General features: G+C 42.1%; 1 protein-coding gene and 1 long non-coding RNA gene across 2 annotated transcripts in view; both read left to right on the top strand.

The window, feature by feature from the left end:
* LOC133665423 (zinc finger protein 569-like) overlaps positions 1–7,495 on the top strand; it is a 29,472-nt gene extending 21,977 nt beyond the window's left edge. The window contains exon 5 of the mRNA XM_062070715.1: positions 6,092–7,495. Coding sequence (XP_061926699.1) covers positions 6,092–7,131 — 1,040 coding nt within the window. The 3' untranslated portion in view covers positions 7,132–7,495. The remainder of the gene's footprint in view (positions 1–6,091) is intronic.
* A 12,372-nt stretch (positions 7,496–19,867) lies between these two features.
* On the top strand, positions 19,868–22,949 carry LOC133662453 (uncharacterized). Its single transcript, XR_009828104.1, has 3 exons — positions 19,868–20,385; positions 20,536–20,691; positions 21,106–22,949. It is a non-coding gene; the product is annotated as an uncharacterized LOC133662453 (long non-coding RNA).
* The last annotated feature ends 2,778 nt before the right edge of the window (positions 22,950–25,727 follow it).

Genomic DNA, 25,727 nt, shown 5'->3' with positions numbered 1-25,727 from the left:
AAATGCTTTAAAATGTAATATAATAATAAAAAAATGGCGGCCCATACACCAGAATTGTACTTTTTTTAAAAAACTGGTGTATCGTTTTTTAATTTGCATTAATACACTGTAAAATCAACAACCGTGGATTTTACGGTAATAAACTGGCAGCTCAGTTGCAATAATGTTACCGTTAAAAACAGTGGTACTGTTTTTCCAAATTTACAGTAATAAAGTAAACTTTTTTTTACCGTACAATCTACAGGATTTTTTTACAGTATAAATGAAAAATCTAATTAAATGTATAGTCAATTGCCTAGTAATATCAGGGGACAAATCATTGTACTGTATTTTCCAGACTATAAGGTGCACTTAAAGGCCTACTGAAACCCACTACTACCGACCACGCAGTCTGATAGTTTATATATCAATGATGAAATCTTAACATTATAACACATGCCAATACGGCCGGGTTAACTTATAAAGTGACATTTTAAATTTGCCGCTAAACTTCCGGTTCGAAACGCCTCTGAGGATGACGTATGCGTGTGACGTAGCCCGGCGAACACGGGTATGCCTTCCACATTGAAGCCGATACGAAAAAGCTCTGTTTTCATTTCATAATTCCACAGTATTCTGGACATCTGTGTTCGTGAATCTGTTTCAATCATGTTCATTGCATTATAGAGAAGGAAGCCGAGCAAGCAAAGAAGAAAGTTGTCGGTGCGAAATGGACGTATTTTTCGAATGTAGTCAGCCACAACAGTACACAGCCGGCGCTTCTTTGTTTACATTCCCGAAAGATGCAGTCAAGATGGAAGAACTCGGATAACAGAGACTCTAACCAGGAGGACTTTTGATTTGGATACACAGACGCCTGTAGAGAACTGGGACAACACAGACTCTTACCAGGATTACTTTGATTTGGATGACAAAGACGCAGACGTGCTACTGTGAGTATGCAGCTTTGGCTTTTTTTTGCGTATGTACGTAACTTTTTTAAAATATATAAGCTTTATGAACCTTGGGTTAGGTGAACGGTCTTTTGGGCTGAGTGATTGTGTGTGTTGATCATGTGTTTGAATTGTATTGGCGTGTTCTATGGAGCTAGGAGCTAGCAGAGGAGCTAGGAGCTAGCATAACACGTACTGTACCGTACGTGCGCGTCACGTACGTAACTTTTTAAAAATATATAAGCTTTATGAACCTTGGGTTAGGTGAACGGTCTTTTGGGCTGAGTGATTGTGTGTGTTGATCAGGTGTTTGAATTGTATTGGCGTGTTCTATGGAGCTAGGAGCTAGCAGAGGAGCTAGGAGCTAGCATAACAAACACGCAGGTGTTTTTATGCAGGATTAATTTGTGGCATATTAAATATAAGCCTGGTTGTGTTGTGGCTAATAGAGTATATATATGTCTTGTGTTTATTTACTGTTGTAGTCATTCCCAGCTGAATATCAGGTACCGTGAGTATGCAGCCTTGGCTGCTAAACATTCGATAACTTGACCGTATGTGCGCGTCACGTACGTAACTTTTTAAAAATATATAAGCTTTATGAACCTTGGGTTAGGTAAACGGTCTTTTGGGCTGAGTGATTGTGTGTGTTGATCAGGTGTTTGAATTGTATTGGCGTGTTCTATGGAGCTAGGAGCTAGCAGAGGAGCTAGGAGCTAGCATAACAAACACGCAGGTGTTTTTATGCAGGATTAATTTGTGGCATATTAAATATAAGCCTGGTTGTGTTGTGGCTAATAGAGTATATATATGTCTTGTGTTTATTTACTGTTGTAGTCATTCCCAGCTGAATATCAGGTCACCCCCGGCTCTCACAGCATCTTCCCTATCTGAATAGCTTCAACTCCCCACTAGTCCTTCACTTGCACTTTACTCATCCACAAATCTTTCATCCTCGCTCAAATTAATGGGGAAATTGTCGCTTTCTCGGTCCGAATCTCTCTCACTTCATGCGGCCATCATTGTAAACAATAGGGAACTTTGCGTATATGTTCAACTGACTACGTCACGCTACTTCCGGTAGGTGCAAGCCTTTTTTTTATCAGATACCAAAAGTTGCAATCTTTATCGTCGTTGTTCTATACTAAATCCTTTCAGCAAAAATATGGCAATATCGCGAAATGATCAAGTATGACACATAGAATAGATCTGCTATCCCCGTTTAAATAAAAAAAAATCATTTCAGTAGGCCTTTAAAATCCTTGTAATCCCTCAAAACTCGACAGTGCGCCTTATAACCCGGTGCGCCTAATGTATGGAATAATTCTGGTTCTGCTTACTGACTTCGAATACATTTTATTTGGTACATTGTGTAATGTTAAGTGTGACCAGTAGATGGCAGTCAAACATAAGAGATACAATACGTGTAGACTGCACTATGATGACAATATGACTCAAGTAAACAACACCAACATTTTATATGTTCCATTGAAAATATAGAACATTACACACGGCACTCAAAAATCTATCAAAATGTTTTAATACAACATTGGTAAGCTATGAAGCCGCACCGCTTGATGTGCTTCAACATACGAGTATTATTATGGTGTGTGTATAAGGTAAGACATATTATCTGGCGTTTTGTTTCGCAATATTATGCAAAAGCAACTTTTCTTACCTTCTGGTACCTGCTGATCTGCATAAATCCTGGAAAATTGCGTGCGTAGTCCGTGGCGACACCATAGTCGATAAGCTTCTTCTTTTTCTCGGACTTCTTGTTATGGGACATTCACCCTCCGCTGTTGCCATTTCTAATATAAAGTAGTGTAAAGTTCTTACTTATATCTGTCAGTAAACTCGCCCATGAAAGCGCTAAAACAAAACGTGTAGTGAGTTTACATTATTCACCCAAGGAACTTTAGTTATTAGAGCGTTCCGGTCGGACGGTTTTTCACGTGACACGTTTCCGGTGTTGTTGTTTCCGGATGAGGAGATGCTGCTCCGTTATTGATTGAAGTAATGTCTGAATGTCATTAAAACAGTTAGCTCCATCTTTTGACACTTCTTCCACTCCCGTCCTTGCACGCTACACCGCTACAACAAAGATGACGGGGAGAAGACGCTGCCGAAGGTGAGCCACGTAAATAAGGCCGCCCACAAAACGGCGCATCCGAAAGCGGCTTGAAGATGATCTGTAAAACATCATCCATGCAACATTTCATGTTATGTAGACCACAAGGAAGTGTTTTACATTTAGAAAAAATAAATAATAGTATGACTCCTTTAATGCGCCTTATATATGAAAAAAGATTAAAAAATAGACAATTTATCGGCAGTGCGCCTTATATGTGCAACCTATAGTCCAGAAAATATGGTACATTAATATTCATTCATTATTCCCTGGTCCAAGTGGCCCTCTGAGGGCAGCCATAACTGCGATGTGGCTCTCAATGAAAACAAGTTTGACACCCCGGGTTTATACCAAAAAGTAGGAAGTCAATATCTCATTGTTTTATTTTTGTGGTGGTAAAAGAACGCTGGTCCACCTGCACTATATTCCCATTTGTGGTCCTACTATTCCTATATTCCTGTATGTGACTAGACCAGTGGTTCTTAAACTTGTTGGAGGTACTGAACCCCACCAGTTTCATATGCGCATTCACCGAACCCTTCTTTGGTGATTTTTTTTTTTTTCTTCTTAATTTAATCTTAATTTATAAATATTAATCATGAAATGATTGTATTAAAGAAATACTAATAAAGATATATGTTACAAACAGAAAGTTACAGGAATGTACACATGATCCTGTATTTACATCTCATTGTGCAACATGTGAAGGTTTTAGTGGGAACTAAATGCGATATCGGAAAGGGGTGAAAATTATTTCCAAAGCAGGACCCCCACCCAGACATACAATACTAGTACACAGCTAGTGAAAAACTATATATTTTTTTGTTATTGTCATTGTAAGTGGGCCAAAAGACTTATATTAGAAAATAATACCATTCAAATGACTGCTGTCATTTGATTATAATAATAAAACATCCATCCATCCATTTTCTACCGCTTGTCCCTTTTGGGGTCATTAACTTGGTATTTAGTCAGGTTTGGGACAGGTGTGCTGCTGGTGTGGCCACAGTGTGCACATCTAAGTTAAATTACCAATGATTGTCACACACTAGATGTGGTGAAATTTGTCCTCTGCATTTGACCCATCCCCTGGTTCACCCCCTGGGAAGTGAGGGGAGCAGCGGTGCCGCGCCCGGAAATCATTTTTAGTGATTTAACCCCCAATTCCAAACCTTGATGCTGAGTGCCAAGCAGGGAGGTAATGGGTCCCATTTTTATAGTCTTGGGTAAGACTCTGCCGGGGTTTGAACTCACATCCTACCGATCTCAAGGCGGACACTCTAACCACTAGGCCACTGAGTAGGTCCACGCATATAGAACATTTTAGGGAACATTGTTTGGGGGTATCCATAATACGCTGATAGGGAGAAGTTTTTATCTACACGATGAGTCGGGTGTGTCTTGACCTCCACGACGGAGGCTCCGCCGAACCCCAGAGGCCGACTCACCGAACCTCTAGGGTTCGATCGAACCCAGGTTAAAGGCCTACTGAAACCCACTACTACCGACCACGCAGTCTGATAGTTTATACATCAATGATGAAATCTTAACATTGCAACACATGCCAATACGGCCGGGTTAACTTATAAAGTGCAATTTTAAATTTCCCGCTAAACTTCCGGTTCAAAACGCCTTTGGAGGATGACGTATGTGCGTGACGTCGAGAGATCCACGGAAGTGTTTGGACCATATTGGACACAATACACAGAGCTCTGTTTTCTTCGACAAAATTCCACAGTATTCTGGACATCTGTGTTGGTGAATCTTTTGCAATTTGTTTAATGAACAATGGAGGCTGCAAAGAAGAACGTTGTAGGTGGGATCGGTGTATGCGGCTGGCTGTAGCAACATAACAAGGAGGACTTTGACTTGGATAGCTGACGCGCTAGCGGCAAACTCACCTTGACTTCCTACGTCTCCGGGCCGCCGACCGCATCGTCAAACGCTGGAACGCAGGTGAGCACGGGTGTTGATGAGCTGAGGAGGGCTGGCATAGGTGGAGCGCTAATGTTTTTATCATAGCTCTGACGAGGTCCCGTTGTTAAGTTAGCGGCGTTAGCAACAGCATTGCTAGGCTTCGACAGGCGTCGAATACACATTAACCGTGTATTTACATGTCCAGTGTTTGGTTCGGTGTCTCCTGATAGTAGTATTGTTGATCTTCTGTCTATCCTTCCAGTCAGGGATTTATTTATTTTGTTTCTATCTGCATTTGAGACAGATGCTATCACGTTAGCTCATGCTAAGAGCTTCGCCGATCGCTGGAACGCAGATGAGCACGGCTGTTGATGTAACCGTGTAGTTACATGTACATGGTTTAATAGTATTGTTGATCTTCTGTCTATCCTTCCAGTCAGGGGTTTATTTCTTTTGTTTCTATCTGCATTTGAGAACAATGCTATCACGTTAGCTCAGTAGCTAAGTGTGTCACCGATGTATTGTCGTGGAGATAAAAGTCACTCTGAATGTCCATTTCGCGTGCTCGACTCTCATTTTCAAGAGGATATAGTATCCGAGGTGGTTTAAAATACAAATCCGTGATCCACAATAGAAAAAGGAGAGAGTGTGGAATCCAATGAGCCAGCTTGTACCTAAGTTACGGTCAGAGCGAAAAAAGATACGTCCGGCACTGCCTCTAGTTCTTCACTCTAACGTGCCTCATCCACGAATCGTTCATCCTCGCTCAAATTAATGGGGTAATCGTCACTTTCTCGCTCCTAATATCTCTCGCTCCATTGTAAACAACGGGGAATTTTGAGCAGCACTACCGCTTGTGACGTCACGCTACTGCCGGTAGGGGCAAGGTTTTTTTTATCAGCGAGCAAAAGTTGCGAACTTTATCGTCGATTTTCTCTACTAAATCCTTTCTGCAAAAATATGGCAATATCGCGAAATGATCAAGTATGACACATAGAATGGATCTGCTATTCCCGTTTAAATAAAAAAAAATTCATTTCAGTAGGCCTTTAAGAACCACTGGACTAGACTCTTTCTAAAGCATGTGTGTTTGTGTCCTTGTGTCCTGCAGACGTCAGTGAAGAAGATCTCCCCCCTGAGGAGCAGGAGTGGAGCTCCAAGATGGAGCAGGAGGAGGAGCCGCAGCCCCCCCACGTCAAAAAGGAAGACGAGGACCATGTGTGGACTCAGGAGGACCCAGACATCAGCAAGTTTCCAGTGACTCGTGTGATTGTGAAGAGCGAGGATGAAGCTCAGTGGCCACAGCTTGATCACGGTCCGAGTTTGGAAAAGAGGAGATCAGAAGCCGGCAGCCTCTTGGCGCCGCTGTCGGACAGTGAGGACACGGCGTCACGCTCTCCTGGCACTGACGACGAGGACTCCAAAGCTGACACGACGTCTCACGCTGACAACAAACACTTCAAATGCGCTCAATGCGACAAAACCTTTGATAAGAAGACGCACTTAAAAATACACATGCGGACTCACACCGGAGAAAAACCTTTCAGGTGTTCAGTTTGCGGCGAGCGATTCTCCCAAAAGGGCAATTTGATGCGACACAACAAAAGGCACACGGGCGAAAAAACCTTCTCATGTGCTTTTTGCGGCCAGTTATTTTCCTCCAAGTCCAATTTGATGGTGCACACCAGAACACACACGGGCGAGAGACCCTTCTCCTGCGCCATCTGCAACACCGGTTTTAGTTCCCACTCGTCCCTGTTGAGGCACATGAGAACGCACACCGGCGAGAAACCGTTCGCCTGTTCATTTTGCCACAAGACGTTCTCTCAGAGGGAACACCTGATAGCGCACACCAGGACGCACACCGGGGAGAAGCCCTTCCTGTGCTCCGTCTGCAACGTGACGTTCACCTTCCAGTCGTCGTTGGTGAGGCACATGGTGACGCACACCGACGAGAAACCGTTCCCCTGCTCGCTCTGTGGCGAAACCTTCTCACTCAAAAGCACTCTGAGGAAGCACACGAGGAAACACACCGGCGAGAAACCCTTCAGTTGCGATTCGTGCGACGGAAAGTTTTCCTATAAGTACCAGCTGAGCAAACACGCGTGTGCTGGCGAGGGCAGCAGCGGTCAAACTCTCTTCACCGGCTAGATTTCACCTTTTGTTATGTCGTTATTGTGCATGGGTAATATATATATTCTAACACATTGTAATCAAATCTTCTTTGTGTACGACTTAAAGCACTTAAACACTGACTGACCACAATCTGGCAAATATTGTCTAATATTTTGACCAGGCCACTCTTCAATGTAATGTCGATTAATTAATACATGGATACTTTATATATATACACTATATTGCCAAAAGTATTTGGCCACACATCCAAATGATCAGAATCAGGTGTACCTAATCACTTAGCCCGGCCACAGGTGAGAGAGGAGAAGGAGACACCTTTAGTCAAAAAAAGATTTACGACCTTAAGGTCAAAAGGTCAGAGGGGGGTGGGGTGAAGGGGAGGTCAGAAGGAGGCGGGGCTGAGGGGGGAATACACTTTATGTCAAAATGTGATTGATGGCCCTGTAAGAGGAGGGGTGGGGTGAAGGGGAGGTCAGAGGAAGGTGTGGGGTAAGGGGGGTGAGTTACTTTGTGTCAAAGGCTGAGGATTCAAAGGTTGAAGCCTATGCAGACTCTTTGCTGTCTCAACTGGGATCTGAGACAAATATCTGGGGGGCTATAGATGGCATGTACAGCGAGCTGGTGGGAAATGATGAAACGATTTTTGGACATTTGGGTATGGTGACAGAGTGTTGGAAAAAATAAAAAAAGATGGGTAATTATTGGGGAAATCTTGTCAACTTTGTGGAGAACCATGCTGTTGTATACCCATTGACGGACATGATAGAAGCATTTATTTTAAAACGCGACAAACCTCAAAAACTACAAATTATTCTTGACTATGCCCGCTCTAAGCCCACCTGGGAAACTGTTGTTTCTTATGCTTCTGACTTTGACATTTTTGAAATGATTTTGTCTGAATGGTCTAAAGAAAAGTCTTTTCAACCTTCACCTTGTCATGTGTTTGTTTTATATGCTCTGTTTGTTGATATGACGATGTATCGGCTGCGCTATGGCATCTCCGTTAATGTTTTGTTTGAACTACAAAAACTACATAATGCGATTAAATGTACCTACGGTATACCTGTTTTATATCAAACGTTGATTATAGTTTATAGTTTATAGAAAAATTGTTTTAGATACAATGTGTTGTTTTTTATAATAAAAACAAAATGTTTTAGATACACTGTATTGTTTTTTCATGAATGAATAAAAGAAATGTGTACCAAGCAAACTGAGGTCATTTTTCTGTGTCTTTCCACAATGAACAAAGCTATGGAAAAAGCGTACTATACACCCGCACACCCTGGTAGTTTTGGAGGGGTAGATCGACTCCGTAGAGCTGTACAGGATGAAACGGGGCAACATGTCAAAAGAGAAAAAGTTCAAGAATATTTAATGGGGCAAGATGCCTATACACTCCATCAACCGGTTCGCATCAATTTTCCAAGAAACAGAGTCTTTGTACCTAGACCATTAAATCAATTTCAAGCTGACCTCTGTGACATGCCAGCCTTGGCTAAATATAACGACGGTTTTAATTATTTAATAACGGTCATTGATGTATTTTCCAAGAAGGCTTACGCAAGGGTTTTGAAGAGAAAGACAGCCGAGGATGTGGTTAATTCGTTTCAATCAGTGTTAGAGGAAAGCCAAATCCCTCTTAAACTACAAACTGACGCGGGAAAATAATTTTTTAACAAAAGTTTTCAAGCTCTGATGAAGAAATACAATATTGTACATTTTTCTACAGCCAGCGATCTCAAAGCCTCGGTGGTTGAAAGATTTAATCGTACTTTGAAAGGAAAAATGTGGAGATATTTTACAGCCAATAATACTAGGCGGTACCTAGACGTCTTACAAGACTTGTTAAAAAGCTACAACCACGGATATCACAGCAGTATTAAAATGAAACCCGCTGATGTAACTTTGGAAAATACTCCTCAAGTGTTTGAAAATCTTTATGGTTCAAACACAGCGTCCAAACACAAATACAAATTTGTCACGGGAGATACGGTGAGAATATCCAAAGTGAGAGGAGTATTTGATAAAAAATACGAACAAAGTTTTACAAACGAGGTGTTTACAATAAACAGACGTCTCCCTCGCACTCCCCCTGCATACAAACTGAAAGATTTTGACGGAGAAATAATAGAGGGTTCTTTTTACGAAGCCGAACTCCAAAAAGTAAAAGAGAGCGAGAACAAGCTCTACCACGTGGAAGAAATTTTAAAACGACGGACGGTTAATGGCAAAAAACAAGTTCTAGTGCGCTGGAAAAACTGGCCCGAAAAATTCAACAGTTGGGTGGACGCTGACCACCTTACAAATGTATAAAACAATCTGATGCCATGATGAGACTCCCAGTCGTGAGGACAAAAGATCAACGAGCATTATGGATCATTCCTACGAGGGTTTTTACCTCACCTTACCTTCAAATGCCAGCCTCAATGTGTTTAAAAAAAACAAAAGTTCCCATTACCAGATAGATTTGACTCAACATATAGATTTAGCAGGGTCATGGGAGGTGGCCTTAACAGAGATTTCATACCCTCACTCACGGTATAATGTTCGTAGCGGGGTGTTTTATGAATGGATGAAGATACCCCCACCTGAGCCCAACTCTTCTAAGGATTCTAGCAAGAGCCCTGTATTTAACTCGCAAGTTTTTCATTCTCATACTTTATACAAAGAAGCGGATGAAAATTCTAACAGGCGTCCCGTAAACATCCCTCAAGATGGGGTAGTTTTTCCCCTTCGGGAGCGCGAGACCTCTAAAACCGGGCACACCTTTAAACGAGCGGAAGGAGGGGTACACCCCGCACAAGATGATGCCACATCAGAAGACGACTCGCAAGTTTTTCATTTTCCTACCTTAAACACAGAAGCGGATGAGGATTCTAACACGGGTCCCGTAAACATCCCTCAAGATGGGGTAGTTTTTTGTCAAGAAATGAGAGGAGGGTGTTATGAGACCGTTAAACGATTCATAAATGAGCTGAATGAATCTTTACAAAAAATTGACCCTGATGTGAGGATAGCCTTTGACGACGTTAAAAAACGAATCTCCTATCAATCAGGGGGTCAAACTATTTTTTGTTTTCCCCCTCCCCTGGCTTACATTATGGGAGTGGAACCAGGAAAGTGGATCAAGTTTGACCGAGGGTCGGCCCCCTATCCGATGGATATAAATGCTGGTTTCAACCACCTTTACTGTTACAGTGACGTGGTGCGTCCTCAGATAGTAGGCGACGTTTATGCACCTCTCTTGAGAATTGTGAGTGTACAAGGAGCTTATGGAGACGTTGTCACCAAGTATTTTAACCCTGTCTACTATTTACCCGTCTCGAAAAATCACATTGAAAACATACGGGTGGAGATTAAATCTGATCAGAACAAATACGTCGACTTTACCTTTGGCAAGACTATTGTGAAGCTCCACTTTAGACCCGTCAGAAAGTAAAAACAACAACATTGAAAATGAGTCAACCCATGCACAACCCTCTACGTTTAGTGGGTTATTATGAAAGCCAAGTGGGGGGTTCCCTCCCCGGTTTCGCAGGTTCGCCTGTGATGTACGGGCGTGGGATAGGCTCTGTGTTTTCAAGGTTGTTTCGTTTTGTTTCGCCTCTGGTGAAAAGAGGTTTCGCCTTGGCCAAACCTCATCTTAAAACAGCGGCAAAAAATATCGCTTCCGACGTATTCAGTCAAGCCGTTGGAAAAACGGGTCGAGGAGTACAAGATGGATCGAGGGGAATAATGGTCCTGGCTAGACAACCCCGAAAGAGACCCCCAGGGCGACGTGTCTCGAGGGTTAATAAAAAACGTAGACGCCTAGGGGAAAAAAAATCAGTCGGCGAAAGACTTACAAAGAGAAGGACCACTGACACCTCGCACGATATATTTTAAAAAAAGATGGCTCTTTTACATCAAAATTCATCCGAATGCACGATGGCTGAACTGGATTTATTTTCAGCTCCTATGACTCAAATGTCTATCGAAGATAAAACCTACACAGAAGTACGACCGTTATCTGCCATATCAGATGGAGGACCTATCGAATTTTTTATCCCGGGAGAAGGTGAAAAGTACTTGGATCTGAATGACACATTACTTTACCTGCGGGTTAAAATTACCCGCGCCGATGGAACAAATATCCCCAACGACGCAAACGTGGGTCTCATCAATTATCCTCTAAACACCATCTTTAGCCAATGCGACATTATGCTCGGGGATAGACTGATTTCTCAATCCAGCGCCACTCACCCCTACAGAGCAATAATTGAAACGCTACTAAACTATTCTGAAGCTACCCTCAGAAGTCAATTTTCTGCTGGTTTATTTTACAAAGACACCGCCGCCTCTATAGACTCTATAGCAGGGGTAAATGGACCCAACAAAGGACTTAACATTAGAAGCGGTTACACGGCCGAATCTAAAGAAGTTCACCTGCTGGGACCGCTTCATGCCGACATTTTTTTCAGCGAGAGACTCCTTCTCAACTCGGTGGATGTGAAAATCAAACTCACGCGCGCCAGTGACGCCTTTTGTCTCATGGGGGCTGTGGACAGTACTTTTTGTCTAAAAGTGCTGGGCGCTTCTCTCTTTACAAAAAAGGTCACCGTTTCTCCGGCCGTGCGATTGGGGCACGCCTCAGCCTTACTCAAAGGAAACGCGCTCTACCCTTTGTCAAGGGTCAGCGTAAAAACGTACTCTATCCCTGAAAATTCCAGAGTATGTACCCAAGAAAATTTGTTTTTGGGGACGATGCCTAAATACGTTGTTTCGGGCATGGTGAATCACGAAGCTTTCACAGGAAGAAGGGATCTCTCCCCCTTTAATTTTCAGCATTTTAATGCAGAATACATCACTCTCTGTCAAGCAGGAAAACTAATTCCCTCCAAAGCTTTTCAACCTCAATTTAACCAGGGGGCTTCAGTTAGAGAGTTTTACAACATTTTTAGTGCTACAGGGAGGCATCTGAAAGATTTACCTCTATGCATAAACAGACAAGATTTTGAGCGGGGGTATTCGTTGTTCGTGTTTAATCTTAATCCGGGAGAGGACAGCGACGCATTGTCCAGGGTTTCAAACGGAACTTTAAGACTGGAAATGAGATTCAGAGTGCCCTTACCCAACACGGTCACTCTTGTGGTTTACGCCTGCTACGACTCTATTTTGGAAATTGATTCTAAACGACAAGTGCTGGTGGATTATTATTGATGTTGGAAATGAATAACCATCAATTGGAGAAGCTTTTGCAACAAGTGTTGGGGGATGTTTTTTGTGGTGTATGGGCCTCCGACCAACTCATCTCACTGACTCACTCCTTCACCCCACCCTCCTACTTTATCGTCAACACTCACGAAGGACATCGGCCGGGGGAGCACTGGTTATCGATGACTCTGGAAGAAGATGGGACCGCCACTTTTTTTGATTCTTATGGATTTTCTCCCAATTTCGACTACTATCCACGGAGCATCTTGAGCTTTTTGGAAAATCGTTCTGATCGGATATTGTACCATGACCTCCAGCTTCAACACCCTTTGTCCGTAGTGTGTGGTCAACACTGCGTTTATTATCTGTACCATCGATTTTGTGGACTGTCTTTTAAACAAGTTTTGTCTTTATACGATGATGATGTAGTAAAAAATGATCTTGAAGCATATACCCTGGTTAAAAAATTGCAACGATGTACTTGCTTAAATAAGAATAATAGTAGGAGCTGCAACGTACAAACCGTCTGTTGTTTAGAAACTTTTTTGAATCGTTGAAATGAAAATGCTGTACACAATGCGTTTGATGAATAAAAACATTTTATTAAAACAAAAGTTTATGTCACATCATTCAAGGTTTAACCAACGCGGGGATAATGTCACTTTTTTACTTTTTCTTTTCCTCTCAGGGGTTAGAAATGTTTCATTTTCCAAACCAACCCGTTTCTCTTCTTCATTCCATGCCGGTTCAAACTCCACACCCGCTTTTAGACGTCTGTATTGATCTCGTGCTCCTGGGTTATGAATGGTTGAGACAGGGACGTTTAGCTCCGACAACGCTGTTAAAAATGTTTTCCATCCCTCGGGTGGACGGTTCTGTGGTCTTTTGGTCCGTTGCATTAGGTGTTTTAGTAAATCGATCATATGAGATCCTTGCACCGGTGTTCCGCTTTGAACAAACTCTCCTTTGGCGGTCCACCCCTTATCATTCTCGGATAATTTTTTCATAATGTACTCGGCATTGCTACGATCGCGATGGGGGAGGTTTTTTATAACTTGGGCCATCGTGACATCCTCCGGCTCCCCGGTTGTGTTCCTTGGTTTATCCAGCGTTTTATCATCAGGGAAGTTCCACGGGTCATCCTTTGAATCCTTGTGTAAAGTCACAGTCATCTTTTTTTCCTCACGCTGGCCCTGCTTTACCAAACTAAGATATCTTTGCATCAAGGTGTCGTACATTTTTATTTTTTCATGAGGATTCATTCCGTGTTCGTTTAAGACGGTTTTCATTTTAGCGTCCAGATCATCCTCTGCCGAGTGTCTGATGCTCTGCTCAGTTCGAGTCAAACGATTTAATTGGTGGGGAGATAGGAGAAACATTTTTTGAGCCTTTTTCATCTTTAACCTTTTCCACTCAATCCTCCGATAAGACTTCCTATAAACGGTATGATTGTAGAGAGCAAGGGTAAAAGAAAACCGCCCGACTGTTTCATTAGAGTCTGACGTTTGCGTTTTAGTCCGGTCCTTTTATCAGCCAGCAGTCTGATGATTTTCTTTTGTTTTTTAAGTTTAGCAAATTGAGATGGAGATAAGGGAACATTACCCTTTAAAATGTTTAAAGCAATTTCACACAGCGTCCTAATAAAGTCTGGAGACCCGTAACTCAAAATGTCTCGACGTTTTTGAGGCGATGCATGGTACAGAGCTTTTAACATAGGACCATTCCTTTTTACACGCTTTGACATTTTTGAAATTATGTTTTTGGCACGTACACAACAGGCCACTGATGCGGAAGCAAGCCCGACCTTAGTCTGTATTGATCTGGGCAAAAAGGTGTCAGGTCAACCAGTAAATACCCATGCTCGTCCAAAGTAGCGTCCGCAAAACTTTCCAAGAAAAAACTTTTTTGTGAGGGAAACATTTGCTGAGCCAACACGTTAATCTGCAATCTGTCCCTCGGGTTCTTAAACAGTATCATATAATTACAGTTTAAGCTAATTGTGCGTGAAAATTTACCTTGATGAAAAACATTCTGGGTCAGCATCATAACGCTCATATTTCGATGATGTCTGTACTGAGTGAAAATTTTAACCACTTCAGGATGATTGGAAGCTTCAAAAATAACATCGTCCAAAATAACCAAATGAGTCTGATCGTCCGGAAACAAGTTTTCATCTTCAAAAGAATCAGGCAATCCTTTAACAAATTTTATTTTTTTATTCATCTTTTTTAGTTCAGCATAGATGGGCTGGAAGGAAGTATAAATCCACACAATGTTATCGGGTACAGAATTCATGACATGTTCACAATTTTCCAATATACGTTTTACAAAAAAAGTCTTTTCACAACCGCTAGGCCCTACAATCAAGCATGAAAAAGGTGTATAAAATCTAGGCTCAAAGTCTACTTGTTCCATTTTTTCAATATATATATATTTTTTTCTAATACCCAAATGGCAACGTTTTTCCGTTAGAAAAGAGACGTCTCTTGTCGTACACCACTCTAAACTTCTTTTCAAATGAAGTGTTTTTTAAAAGGAAGCCCCTTTTATCGCGAACAATTTGTTGATGTGGCGTGTATATCTCACCCGTTTCCTCTCCCTGTAGATAACCCTCCACCAAATCTTTGACACTGTCAAAGTTGACCCTCTCGCAACACTCTCGGGTTTGAGTGATTCCCTTGGCACGCAGCACAGTTTTTTTACCCTGAAGGGTTTGGTAGGCATAACTCTTTGGACCGGCAGAGGCAAATTCTTGAATGCTGTCGCCCCCCAACTCATCCGTCAACTCCCCTAGATACGAACCCGTCTCCAGAGAAGCTTCCCCCTCATTTACCGTGTAGATTAAACTATCGGTGTCTGTGTAAAGAACTCTCTCTTGCAGCCTCTCTAGGTACCCGTACATTTTTAAGCGTGCGTAAGCGGTGGTAAAAGCGGCGATAAATACATTATTTGTGCTACCGGGAAGCACCACGCTGTTTTTGCCATATCTCCACTGTACCATAGCAATCTTATCGCTGAGACAGGAGAAATATTCAACCTTATATTTTCCTGAAAATACAAAGTCGAAAAATTCAGCACTTTTTTTCACCAAGGTGGTCTGAGTTCTATTGTGCCTCTCCGCAAACTTTCCCCAAAGACTGTTTAAAAAGAGTTTTGACATTTGTCTCTTGGCAGGGTTGAGCTCGATTTTTTTAGCATCCAGCAGTATTCCCTGATTTTCATGATATTCACGAATGTACTTTTCCCTGCCTTCTGCATCGATGACTTCTTTAGGATACCCAGAAGCTTCTTGCTTCCCCTTTAGAAAAGTTTGAACGTAACCCGTAAAGACGCTACGGCTCTGCTTTTCAAAGTGCCACACCTCCATAATCTTACCAACTCTGTACCCCAACTGCAGAGCTTTGGTAAATTCGACCGTGACCCAAACTCCCGTCAGCGCCCTACCTTCCTCATCATGCTCGCAAGACCCCTGTTGGTTATTGTTTTCGGCGCATGTACGACAAAGTGTAAACACTAGTTTCCCCTTGACCGTTCTGTGGGGTAGCATTGGAAAATAGAGACCGCGAGGAGGGTAAACCTTGGCTCTGACCAGACCAAAATAGTTTTGAACATTGTCAAAATCCGTATGGATGATGACGGGATGACCCAGCGGATAAGAAAATGCACTGTTGACATACGGGTAGAGAGAGGTGACATCCTCGTACAATACACGCTGCTTCTCACCCGCCGTGTACCTCAATCTAAACGCGCTCGTCCTACCCCCAAAAAGAGCATCTCGTGGAATGAGAGGTTCGGGGAAATTGTGAGTTTTGAGAAAGTTTATTACCCCGGGGTGTGATTTTTTTCATCTCATTCCACTCATGGTCTCTAATGATAATGGTGTTGACCTTGTGGTCGCGCTTTAAAGCCTCCTTTTTTTCCTCGGTAGCCCTGTGCAACTCTTCAAAACGAGTGTTTGTCAAAGGACAAATGGCACTGGGTTCAAAACACGTCGGGCAGCCATGATAAAAACATCCCTGAAATTCCCAGACAAACGGTTTGTCGCCGATTACAGCAAAACCGTCTACAAAGTATGAACCCATCTGTTTTTCTCCTTTGTTTAAAGCGTGCTGTATAAAAATTCCACGACGATGCGCCTCCCATTCTAACCATTGGATGCCGGCATGTGAGTATTTTTTACATGTCCCTCGGTAGTTATCTGAGGAAGGTATGGCTAGAGAGTCTGCTTCGAGAAAATTAGTCACAAACACCTTCATACATGCCGAGGCTATGGTAATTTTACTAAAGGGATCAACATGCGTTTCGTTCATAAATTCCTCTCTAAATTTGATGCATCCTGCCCGCAAAACGTCAACATCATTTTTACAGTAATGTATCGCCTGTTTTTGACAATCAAAGACCTCTTGACTCTTTTCATGATACCACATCTCAAACTTGTACAGCTCGTCAGCCGTCATGCGTTCTACTCCGTAATTGGTGATTGGGGGGTATTTTCCAACATAGTTTAAATGTTCCTCCGAACTAAATTTATGAGGAAAATACCCCTTGGACCAGCAATCATCGAGTCCCATCGCATTAGGCATGGCGCTGAGTGGCATGGTAAGGAAAGAAACCGAGTCAATGTATTTTAGCCTAAAATCACGGTCTTCAAAAAGGAGAACTTTACTCCCCTGCATAATGATAGAGGGTGCTATGCCCAACTGTACCATACCACTCAAAATCAAGTATCCGTCAAATCCTCTGGAATTGTGGGCAATAAATATAGATTGACGAAAACGAGCTTTCCTAAAATGTGTGAGAAAAACCGCAACGCAGTCCGTCCCAAAAGCACACCACTCTTCTCCTTGCAACGTCTTTGTACAGACTAAAAAGGGAATGTGTGTGTTATTGGCACCGACAAACGTCTCAAAATCGTAAAATATGATGTTATCATTGTGCTTTACATCGCATGGTAGTTTTTGTATATAGCAAAGATGTCCTGTTCCTGCCGCCTCTGTGTCACCGCGGGGTAACGCCACTTTACATATTTGACATTTTGACTTGGGGCACTTGTGATTGACAATACCTGTAGCAACGGGTACATCATAATATAGCCCACATTCAAGGCATTTTTTTCGACGATCGCAAATGCTGACGAGTTTACTCCTCACCAGCTGTTTTTCCCTATGTTTGAGTAGACATGTAGGTGACAGGGCCCACATGTTGCAATCCTGGCAAAAGACCATTTTTCCCGTTATTTTCACGCAGTCGTTATTATTACACACTACGCAATGGCCGTCGCATTGGTGTCTGCTGTAATTGGTGTACCCTCTGTAACAATAGTGGCAAACGTACGGTTTTGACAAAAATCCTTTAATGTCAGAGATACCGTTATAATGATTTTGAGATAAATACAAATACAACGGGTTATCTGATTTTGGAAATTCCGTCTCAAACAGTGAAAAGGGACGTTGATCCTCTTGTGATATCCGTGGTTGTAGCTTTTTAACAAGTCTTGTAAGACGTCTAGGTACCGCCTAGTATTATTGGCTGTAAAATATCTCCACATTTTTCCTTTCAAAGTACGATTAAATCTTTCAACCACCGAGGCTTTGAGATCGCTGGCTGTAGAAAAATGTACAATATTGTATTTCTTCATCAGAGCTTGAAAACTTTTGTTAAAAAATTCTTTTCCCGCGTCAGTTTGTAGTTTAAGAGGGATTTGGCTTTCCTCTAACACTGATTGAAACGAATTAACCACATCCTCGGCTGTCTTTCTCTTCAAAACCCTTGCGTAAGCCTTCTTGGAAAATACATCAATGACCGTTATTAAATAATTAAAACCGTCGTTATATTTAGCCAAGGCTTGCATGTCACAGAGGTCAGCTTGAAATTGATTTAATGGTCTAGGTACAAAGACTCTGTTTCTTGGAAAATTGATGCGAACCGGTTGATGGAGTGTATAGGCATCTTGCCCCATTAAATATTCTTGAACTTTTTCTCTTTTGACATGTTGCCCCGTTTCATCCTGTACAGCTCTACGGAGTCGATCTACCCCTCCAAAACTACCAGGGTGTGCGGGTGTATAGTACGCTTTTTCCATAGCTTTGTTCATTGTGGAAAGACACAGAAAAATGACCTCGGTTTGCTTGGTACACATTTCTTTTATTCATTCATGAAAAAACAATACAGTGTATCTAAAACATTTTGTTTTTATTATAAAAAAACAACACAGTGTATCTAAAACATTTTGTTTTTATTATAAAAAACAACACATTGTATCTAAAACAATTTTTCTATAAACTATAAACTATAATCAACGTTTGATATAAAACAGGTATACCGTAGGTACATTTAATCGCATTATGTAGTTTTTGTAGTTCAAACAAAACATTAACGGAGATGCCATAGCGCAGCCGATACATCGTCATATCAACAAACAGAGCATATAAAACAAACACATGACAAGGTGAAGGTTGAAAAGACTTTTCTTTAGACCATTCAGACAAAATCATTTCAAAAATGTCAAAGTCAGAAGCATAAGAAACAACAGTTTCCCAGGTGGGCTTAGAGCGGGCATAGTCAAGAATAATTTGTAGTTTTTGAGGTTTGTCGCGTTTTAAAATAAATGCTTCTATCATGTCCGTCAATGGGTATACAACAGCATGGTTCTCCACAAAGTTGACAAGATTTCCCCAATAATTACCCATCTTTTTTTATTTTTTCCAACACTCTGTCACCATACCCAAATGTCCAAAAATCGTTTCATCATTTCCCACCAGCTCGCTGTACATGCCATCTATAGCCCCCCAGATATTTGTCTCAGATCCCAGTTGAGACAGCAAAGAGTCTGCATAGGCTTCAACCTTTGAATCCTCAGCCTTGATGCAACAAAGCATCAGCAAGCATTGAATGGCCTGAATGAATTTAGGCCTGCGTAGACTCCTGATGACTCCGTCGTAGTTGTACAACAAAAAGTCCTGCTCATACGGTTCCAAGCATTGGTGTTGTCTCTGGCTCGGATGGTTTACCCAGCAACCGTAGCACTTGCTTTGCCTGAAATTGTAGATGGCGTGGTTGAGGAGATGAAACACAGCCGTTTTCACCGTGCTGGCGAAAAACAACCACAGACCCCCATCGGTTTCGTCGTCAATGTGCAATGTAGGCTCCAAGAGTGACGGAGATGATGGCTGGGATGATGGCGGAGTTATGTTTACAAAACAATTCTCCTTTACCTCCTCCTCCGTATCGTTGTCTGCCAAAGACGGTGTAGCCTCGCAGGTTTTCATCCCTTGTCTGGCGAAGCATCTGCTGAAGCGACACGGCGGAATTGAAGGGGTCTCTTCGCCGTTTGCATCCACCATCGTCTCGGGAGGATTAAAAATCTCTCTCATGGCTGCTTCATCAGCCGTAATGCCGGATGGTTCATCAGCCGTGTTTACGGATGGTTTAAATTTGTCCTGTGGTATAAAAGAAGTCTGTACGCGTCTGCTTGTCTTGTTTGCCATTTTCTTGTTTGAGAGATCGCACGTTCAGAAAGGAACCGATGTGGCTTGGTCAAAATTGCAAGATTGTCTTGTTTTTAAAGGGTACGAAAAAAAGAAACCGTTGTGGATTGGTCAAAAAATTACGGGGCGTATTGTTTTCAAAGGGGAGGAGCCCCGTAAAAAGTTTCGACCAATCGGACTAGTAGAAAGATTGTTTTCAAATACTATTGGTTGATGTATTGGCAGGGGAGGTCCTTTCGTACTCCGTCGGGGGTGTGGTCTCAAAAGACAACCTTCTTTTCGTCGTCAGTACGCATTTCCAATTTCGACTGCTTCGAAACAAGACGTCTATCTTCTCCTTCATTTCTCCCATACACTCTCGCCATGCCGCTATAGGAACCACCACCACCGGGGTAAACACCCCGCATTCAGAGTTAAAAGACTCCAAAGAAAAGACGTCTGGTTCGGTCGACTGAGGCTGATAGGATCCGTTGATTTTAGGAGCACGGAGACTGGCACGAAAAAACCAACGACCTGAGGCAGAAGATTTCGTCTCCCAAGTAGCGCTAAACAGAATTCTTCTCTCACGCAACTCATCCAGCGTCGGGTAAGTAAACAAGCTTCCTTTTACCCGTTTTTCCATCGGAGAAGGATCATGCCACAAAATCTCAGGCATTGTCAAACTTAAAACATCCCAATCCACGGTTGATAGCGACGATGCAATCGAAAAAGGGCTTTCGTCTCTTCTCTCTTTCAGCTGAAACAAACAGATATCTCCCATCTGGTATCGGAAAACGTATCCAAAAGATCCAATCATTCCATAACCCTCCAAGCACCACTTCTCCCGCAAAGACTCGGTTGGAGGAATTTGAGTACGATTCAAAAAAATCCTACTTTTTCGAGGAGCGTCGTAGTAAGTTTTATCATTTTTATAAATTGAAACTGGCGTTTCGCTAATCATGCCTACTGAAACAACAGCTTTCTCCATCTTTTCCATTTTCTCTTAATGCTCGTACTAACAAAGACTTACCATTCACATATACCAGTGTATGTGTGTGTGTGTACGTACATGTGTTAATACTCAAAAAGTCGTAAATCGCATTTTGACACAAAGTAACTCACCCCCCTTACCCCACACCTTCCTCTGACCTCCCCTTCACCCCACCCCTCCTCTTACAGGGCCATCAATCACATTTTGACATAAAGTGTATTCCCCCCTCAGCCCCGCCTCCTTCTGACCTCCCCTTCACCCCACCCCCCTCTGACCTTTTGACCTTAAGGTCGTAAATCTTTTTTTGACTAAAGGTGTCTCCTTCTCCTCTCTCAGGTGTATAAAATCAAGCACTTTGGCATGGAGACTGTTTCTACAAACGTTTGTGAAAGAATGGGCCGCTCTCAGTGATTTCCAGCGTGGAACTGTCCCAGGATGCCACCTGTGCAACAAGCCCAGTCGTGAAATGTCCTCGCTCCTAAATATTCTGGGTTTGGAGGTTGCCAGGAGAACGGTACATTTCGGACTGCATTGTGCCGAATGTGAAATTTGGTGGAGGAGGAATTATGGTGTGGGGTTGTTTTTCAGGAGTTCCAGTGAAAGGAACTTTGAATGCTCCCATGCTCCCAACCTTGTGGTGACAGTTTGGAGCGGGCCCCTTCCTCTTCCAACATGACTGTGCACCAGTGCACAAAGCAAGGTCCATAAAGACATGGATGACAGAGTCTGGTGTGGATTAACTTGACTGGCCTGCATAGAGTCCTGACCTGAACCCGATAGAACACCTTCGGAATGAATTAGAACGGAGACTGAGAGATCAGGCCTTCTCCACCAACATCAGTGTGTGACCTCACCAATGCGCTTTTGGAAGAATGCTGGAAAATTCCTATAAACACACCCCGCAGCCTTGTGGACAGCCTTCCCAGAAGACTTGAAGTTGTAATAGCTGCAAAAGGTGGACCGACATCATATTGAAACTAGGGCTGCAGCAACTAATCGATTAAAATCGATTATAAAAATAGTTGGCGATTAATTTAGTCATCATTATCTTCGACCCAACTCTCTCGTTTGAGTCACACATTAAGAGTGTTACTAAAACGGCCTTCTTTCATCTCCGTAATATCGCTAAAATTCGTTCCATCTTGTCCACTAGCGACGCTGAGATCATTATTCATGCGTTCGTTACGTCTCGTCTCGATTACTGTAACGTATTATTTTCGGGCCTCCCTATGTCTAGCATTAAAAGATTACAGTTGGTACAAAATGCGGCTGCAAGGCTTTTGACAAAAACAAGAAAGTTTGATCATATTACGCCTATACTGGCTCACTTGCACTGGCTTCCTGTGCACTTAAGATGCGACTTTAAGGTTTTACTACTTACGTATAAAATATTACACGGTTTAGCTCCAGCCTATCTCGCCGATTGTATTGTACCATATGTCCCGACAAGAAATCTGCGTTCAAAGAACTCCGGCTTATTAGTGATTCCCAGAGCCAAAAAAAAGTCTGCGGGCTATAGAGCGTTTTCTATTCGGGCTCCAGTACTCTGGAATGCCCTCCCGGTAACAGTTAGAGATGCTACCTCAGTAGAAGCATTTAAGTCCCATCTTAAAACTCATTTGTATAATCTAGCCTTTAAATAGACCCCCCCTTTTTTAGACCAGTTGATCTGCCGTTTCTTTTCTTCTCTCCTCTTCTCCCCTGTCCCTTGCGAGGGGGAGTTGCATAGGTCCGGTGGCCATGGATGAAGTGCTGGCTGTCCAGAGCCGGGACCCCGGGTGGACCACTAGCCTGTGCATCGGTTGGGGACATCTCTGCGCTGCTGACCCGTCTCCGCTCGGGATGGTTCCCTGTTGGCCCCGCTGTGGACTGGACTCCCGCTGATGTGTTGGATCCACTGTGGACTGTACTTTCACAATGTTATGTCAGACCCACTCGACATCCGTTGCTTTCGGTCTCCCCTAGAGGGGGGGGGGGTTACCCACATATGCGGTCCTCTCCAAGGTTTCTCATAGTCATTCACCGACGTCCCACTGGGGTGAGTTTTTCCTTGCCCGTATGTGGGCTCTGTACCGAGGATGTCGTTGTGGCTTGTACAGCCCTTTGAGACACTTGTGATTTAGGGCTATATAAATAAACATTGATTGATAAACATTGATTGATCGATTCGTTGGATCTATGCTATGCGCATGCGCAGAGGCAATTTTTTATTATTATTTTTTTAATTTTTTTATAAACTGCAACATGTACAAACAGCTGAGAAACAATACTCAAAATAAGTGTGGTGCCAGTATGCTGTTTTTTTTTCAATAAAATACTGGAAAGGATAGAAATGTAGTTTGTCTCTTTTATCCGATTATTAATTGATTAATCGAAGTAATAATCGACAGATTAATCGATTATCAAATGAATCGTTAGTTGCAGCCCTAATTGAAACCTATGGGTTAGGAATAGGATGGTACTTCAAGTTCATATGAGAGTCAAGGCAGGTGGCCAAATACTTTTGGCAATATAGTGTATGTATATATATATATATATATATATATATATATATATATATATATATATATATATATATATATATATATATATATATATATATATATATATATATATATATATATATATATATATATATATATTTTTTTTTTTATATATACAAGTTTTTATTTATTTTATTTCTGCTTGTATCTCTTTTATTTGTTTTTTTTCTTCTGTGATACGGATCACCCTTGGTCTCAAATAAAAAATGACTGCTATATATGAAATTTTACTGGCCAACTTTTTCCTAGCCCCTTCCTGCTCCACTCCGTGGTGCACAGTGTTAGTGCCGGGCGTGAACTTGGTTGTACTGGTTTCAAATCCTGGCGGGAAGTGTTTTGATTATGTTACTGTAAGCTTTGCGTACTCGCAGACTCGCGAATATACACTCTGGAAGCCAGTTGTGCAGGGTTAAACCAAGGTTTAGTGTTTTTCTCCAGTTTTCACTCGTATGTTTGTCCAGACTTTTCAGTCTCACCAGTCCTCCTCCTCCTCCTGCACCCGGCCGCTCACTGTTAAAGACAACAGATGATTCGATTAACACGTACCACCTGCGCAATCTAATCATCTGCCAGCTGTGTCTCGCCATCAGCACATGTCACGCCCCCGTCTGATGGCGCTGTTTTCAGCACAATGCTGAATGCGCTTTCCACAGTTACATTTGCTATTTTTGCACAAATTTGCATTTCCTATTACCGTATTTTTCGGACTATAAGTCACAGTTTTTTTCATAGGGGGTGCGACTTATACTCAGGAGCGACTTATGTGTGAAATTATTAACACATTACCGTAAAATATCAAATAATATTATTTAGCTCATTCACGTAAGGCAGTGGTCCCCAACCTTTTTGTAGCTGCAGACCGGTCAACGCTTGAAAATTTGTCCCACGGAGCGGGGGGGGGGGTTTCTTTCTTTTTTTTCATAAAGAAATACAATCATGTCTGCTTACGGACTGTATCCCTGCAGACTGTATTGATCTATATTGATATATAATGTATATATTGTGTTTTTTATGTTGATTTAATTAAAAACAAAATAATTATTTTATTTTTTTTAAATTTTTATTTCTTGTGCAGCCCGGTACCAATCGGTCCGCGGACCGGTACCGGGTTGGGGGCCACTGTTGTAAGGGACTAGATGTATAAGATTTCATGGGATTTAGCGATTAGGAGTGACAGATTGTTTGGTAAACGTATAGCATGTTCTATATTATATAGTTATTTGAATGACTCTTACCATAATATGTTACGTTAACATACCAGGCACGTTCTCAGTTGGTTATTTATGCGTCATATAACGTACACTTATTCAGCCTGTTGTTCACTATTCTTTATTTATTTTAAATTTCCTTTCAAATGTCTATTCTTGGTGTTGGCTTTTATCAAATACATTTACCCAAAAAATGCGACAGTGTGACTTATATATGTTTTTTTTCCTTCTTTATTATGCCTTTTCAGCCGGTGCGACTTATACTCCAGAATGACTTACAGTATAGTCCGAAAAATACGGTAAATACAAAACACGAACTGAATTGAAGTTTGTCTCTCAAAGTATTAAAATCGTTTCACCTGAATAAAAAGTGAGGAAAATATTTTTTGTAATGTGTTCTACTTAGGGCCCCCATTTAGCCAGGGGCCCTGGTCAAATACATCTTGTTTGCAGTGTGAATGGAGACCGAGGCGCTTGACTGATGTCGAGGAGAGAAACCAACTTTCTGAGACTGATGGACAGTCTACAATTGATTGACTGATTTAAACTTTTATTAGTATATTGCACAGTACAGTACATATTCCGTACAATTGACCACTAAATGGTAACACCCGAATACGTTTTTCAACTTGTTTAAGTCGGGGTCCACGTAATCAATTCATGGTGAACCTTGAATTGAAGTGGACTTCTCAACCTGAAACCCGGGTTTGTTTACGTTAGCATTACCGTTTTAAAGGGCCTCTGTAGCCTAATGCAAAACCAACTTTTCTTGCCTATTGGTACCTGTTGTTGTGTATTGGGGATCTGCAAAAGTCCTGAAAATTAAAAATCAAACCCTGGACATGTATAAAAAACAATCTTCCGGGAAACAAGCCTTTTGGAATTTGCCCATTTAGTGATGTTTTTCCTAAGTGTGACGTCAGCGGATTATCCCTGTATGGTAGAAATGTACCTAAAGATCTTTGCACGCTGTAGTCAAACATATTTTTCTCTATCCTCTTGTTTTGAGGCAGACTGGCTCGTACATGAACATGCATCCTCCGCCGTTGCCATTTCCAATACCAAGTAGCGTACAGTTCTAATTTATGTATGTCAGTAGCCTCGCTATGGAAGCGCTTAGAACTACAACAAAGATGACATGGGAAGAAGACACTGTCAAAGTGGGGGCACGTAAGTAAGACCGCCCACAAAACAGCGCATCCTGAAG

This window comes from Entelurus aequoreus, linkage group LG02 (genome assembly GCF_033978785.1).
Source record: "Entelurus aequoreus isolate RoL-2023_Sb linkage group LG02, RoL_Eaeq_v1.1, whole genome shotgun sequence".
Lineage (NCBI taxonomy): Eukaryota > Metazoa > Chordata > Actinopteri > Syngnathiformes > Syngnathidae > Entelurus > Entelurus aequoreus.
Note: the sequence above shows the minus strand (reverse complement) of the source record. Positions and strands in the feature narration are given on the sequence as shown.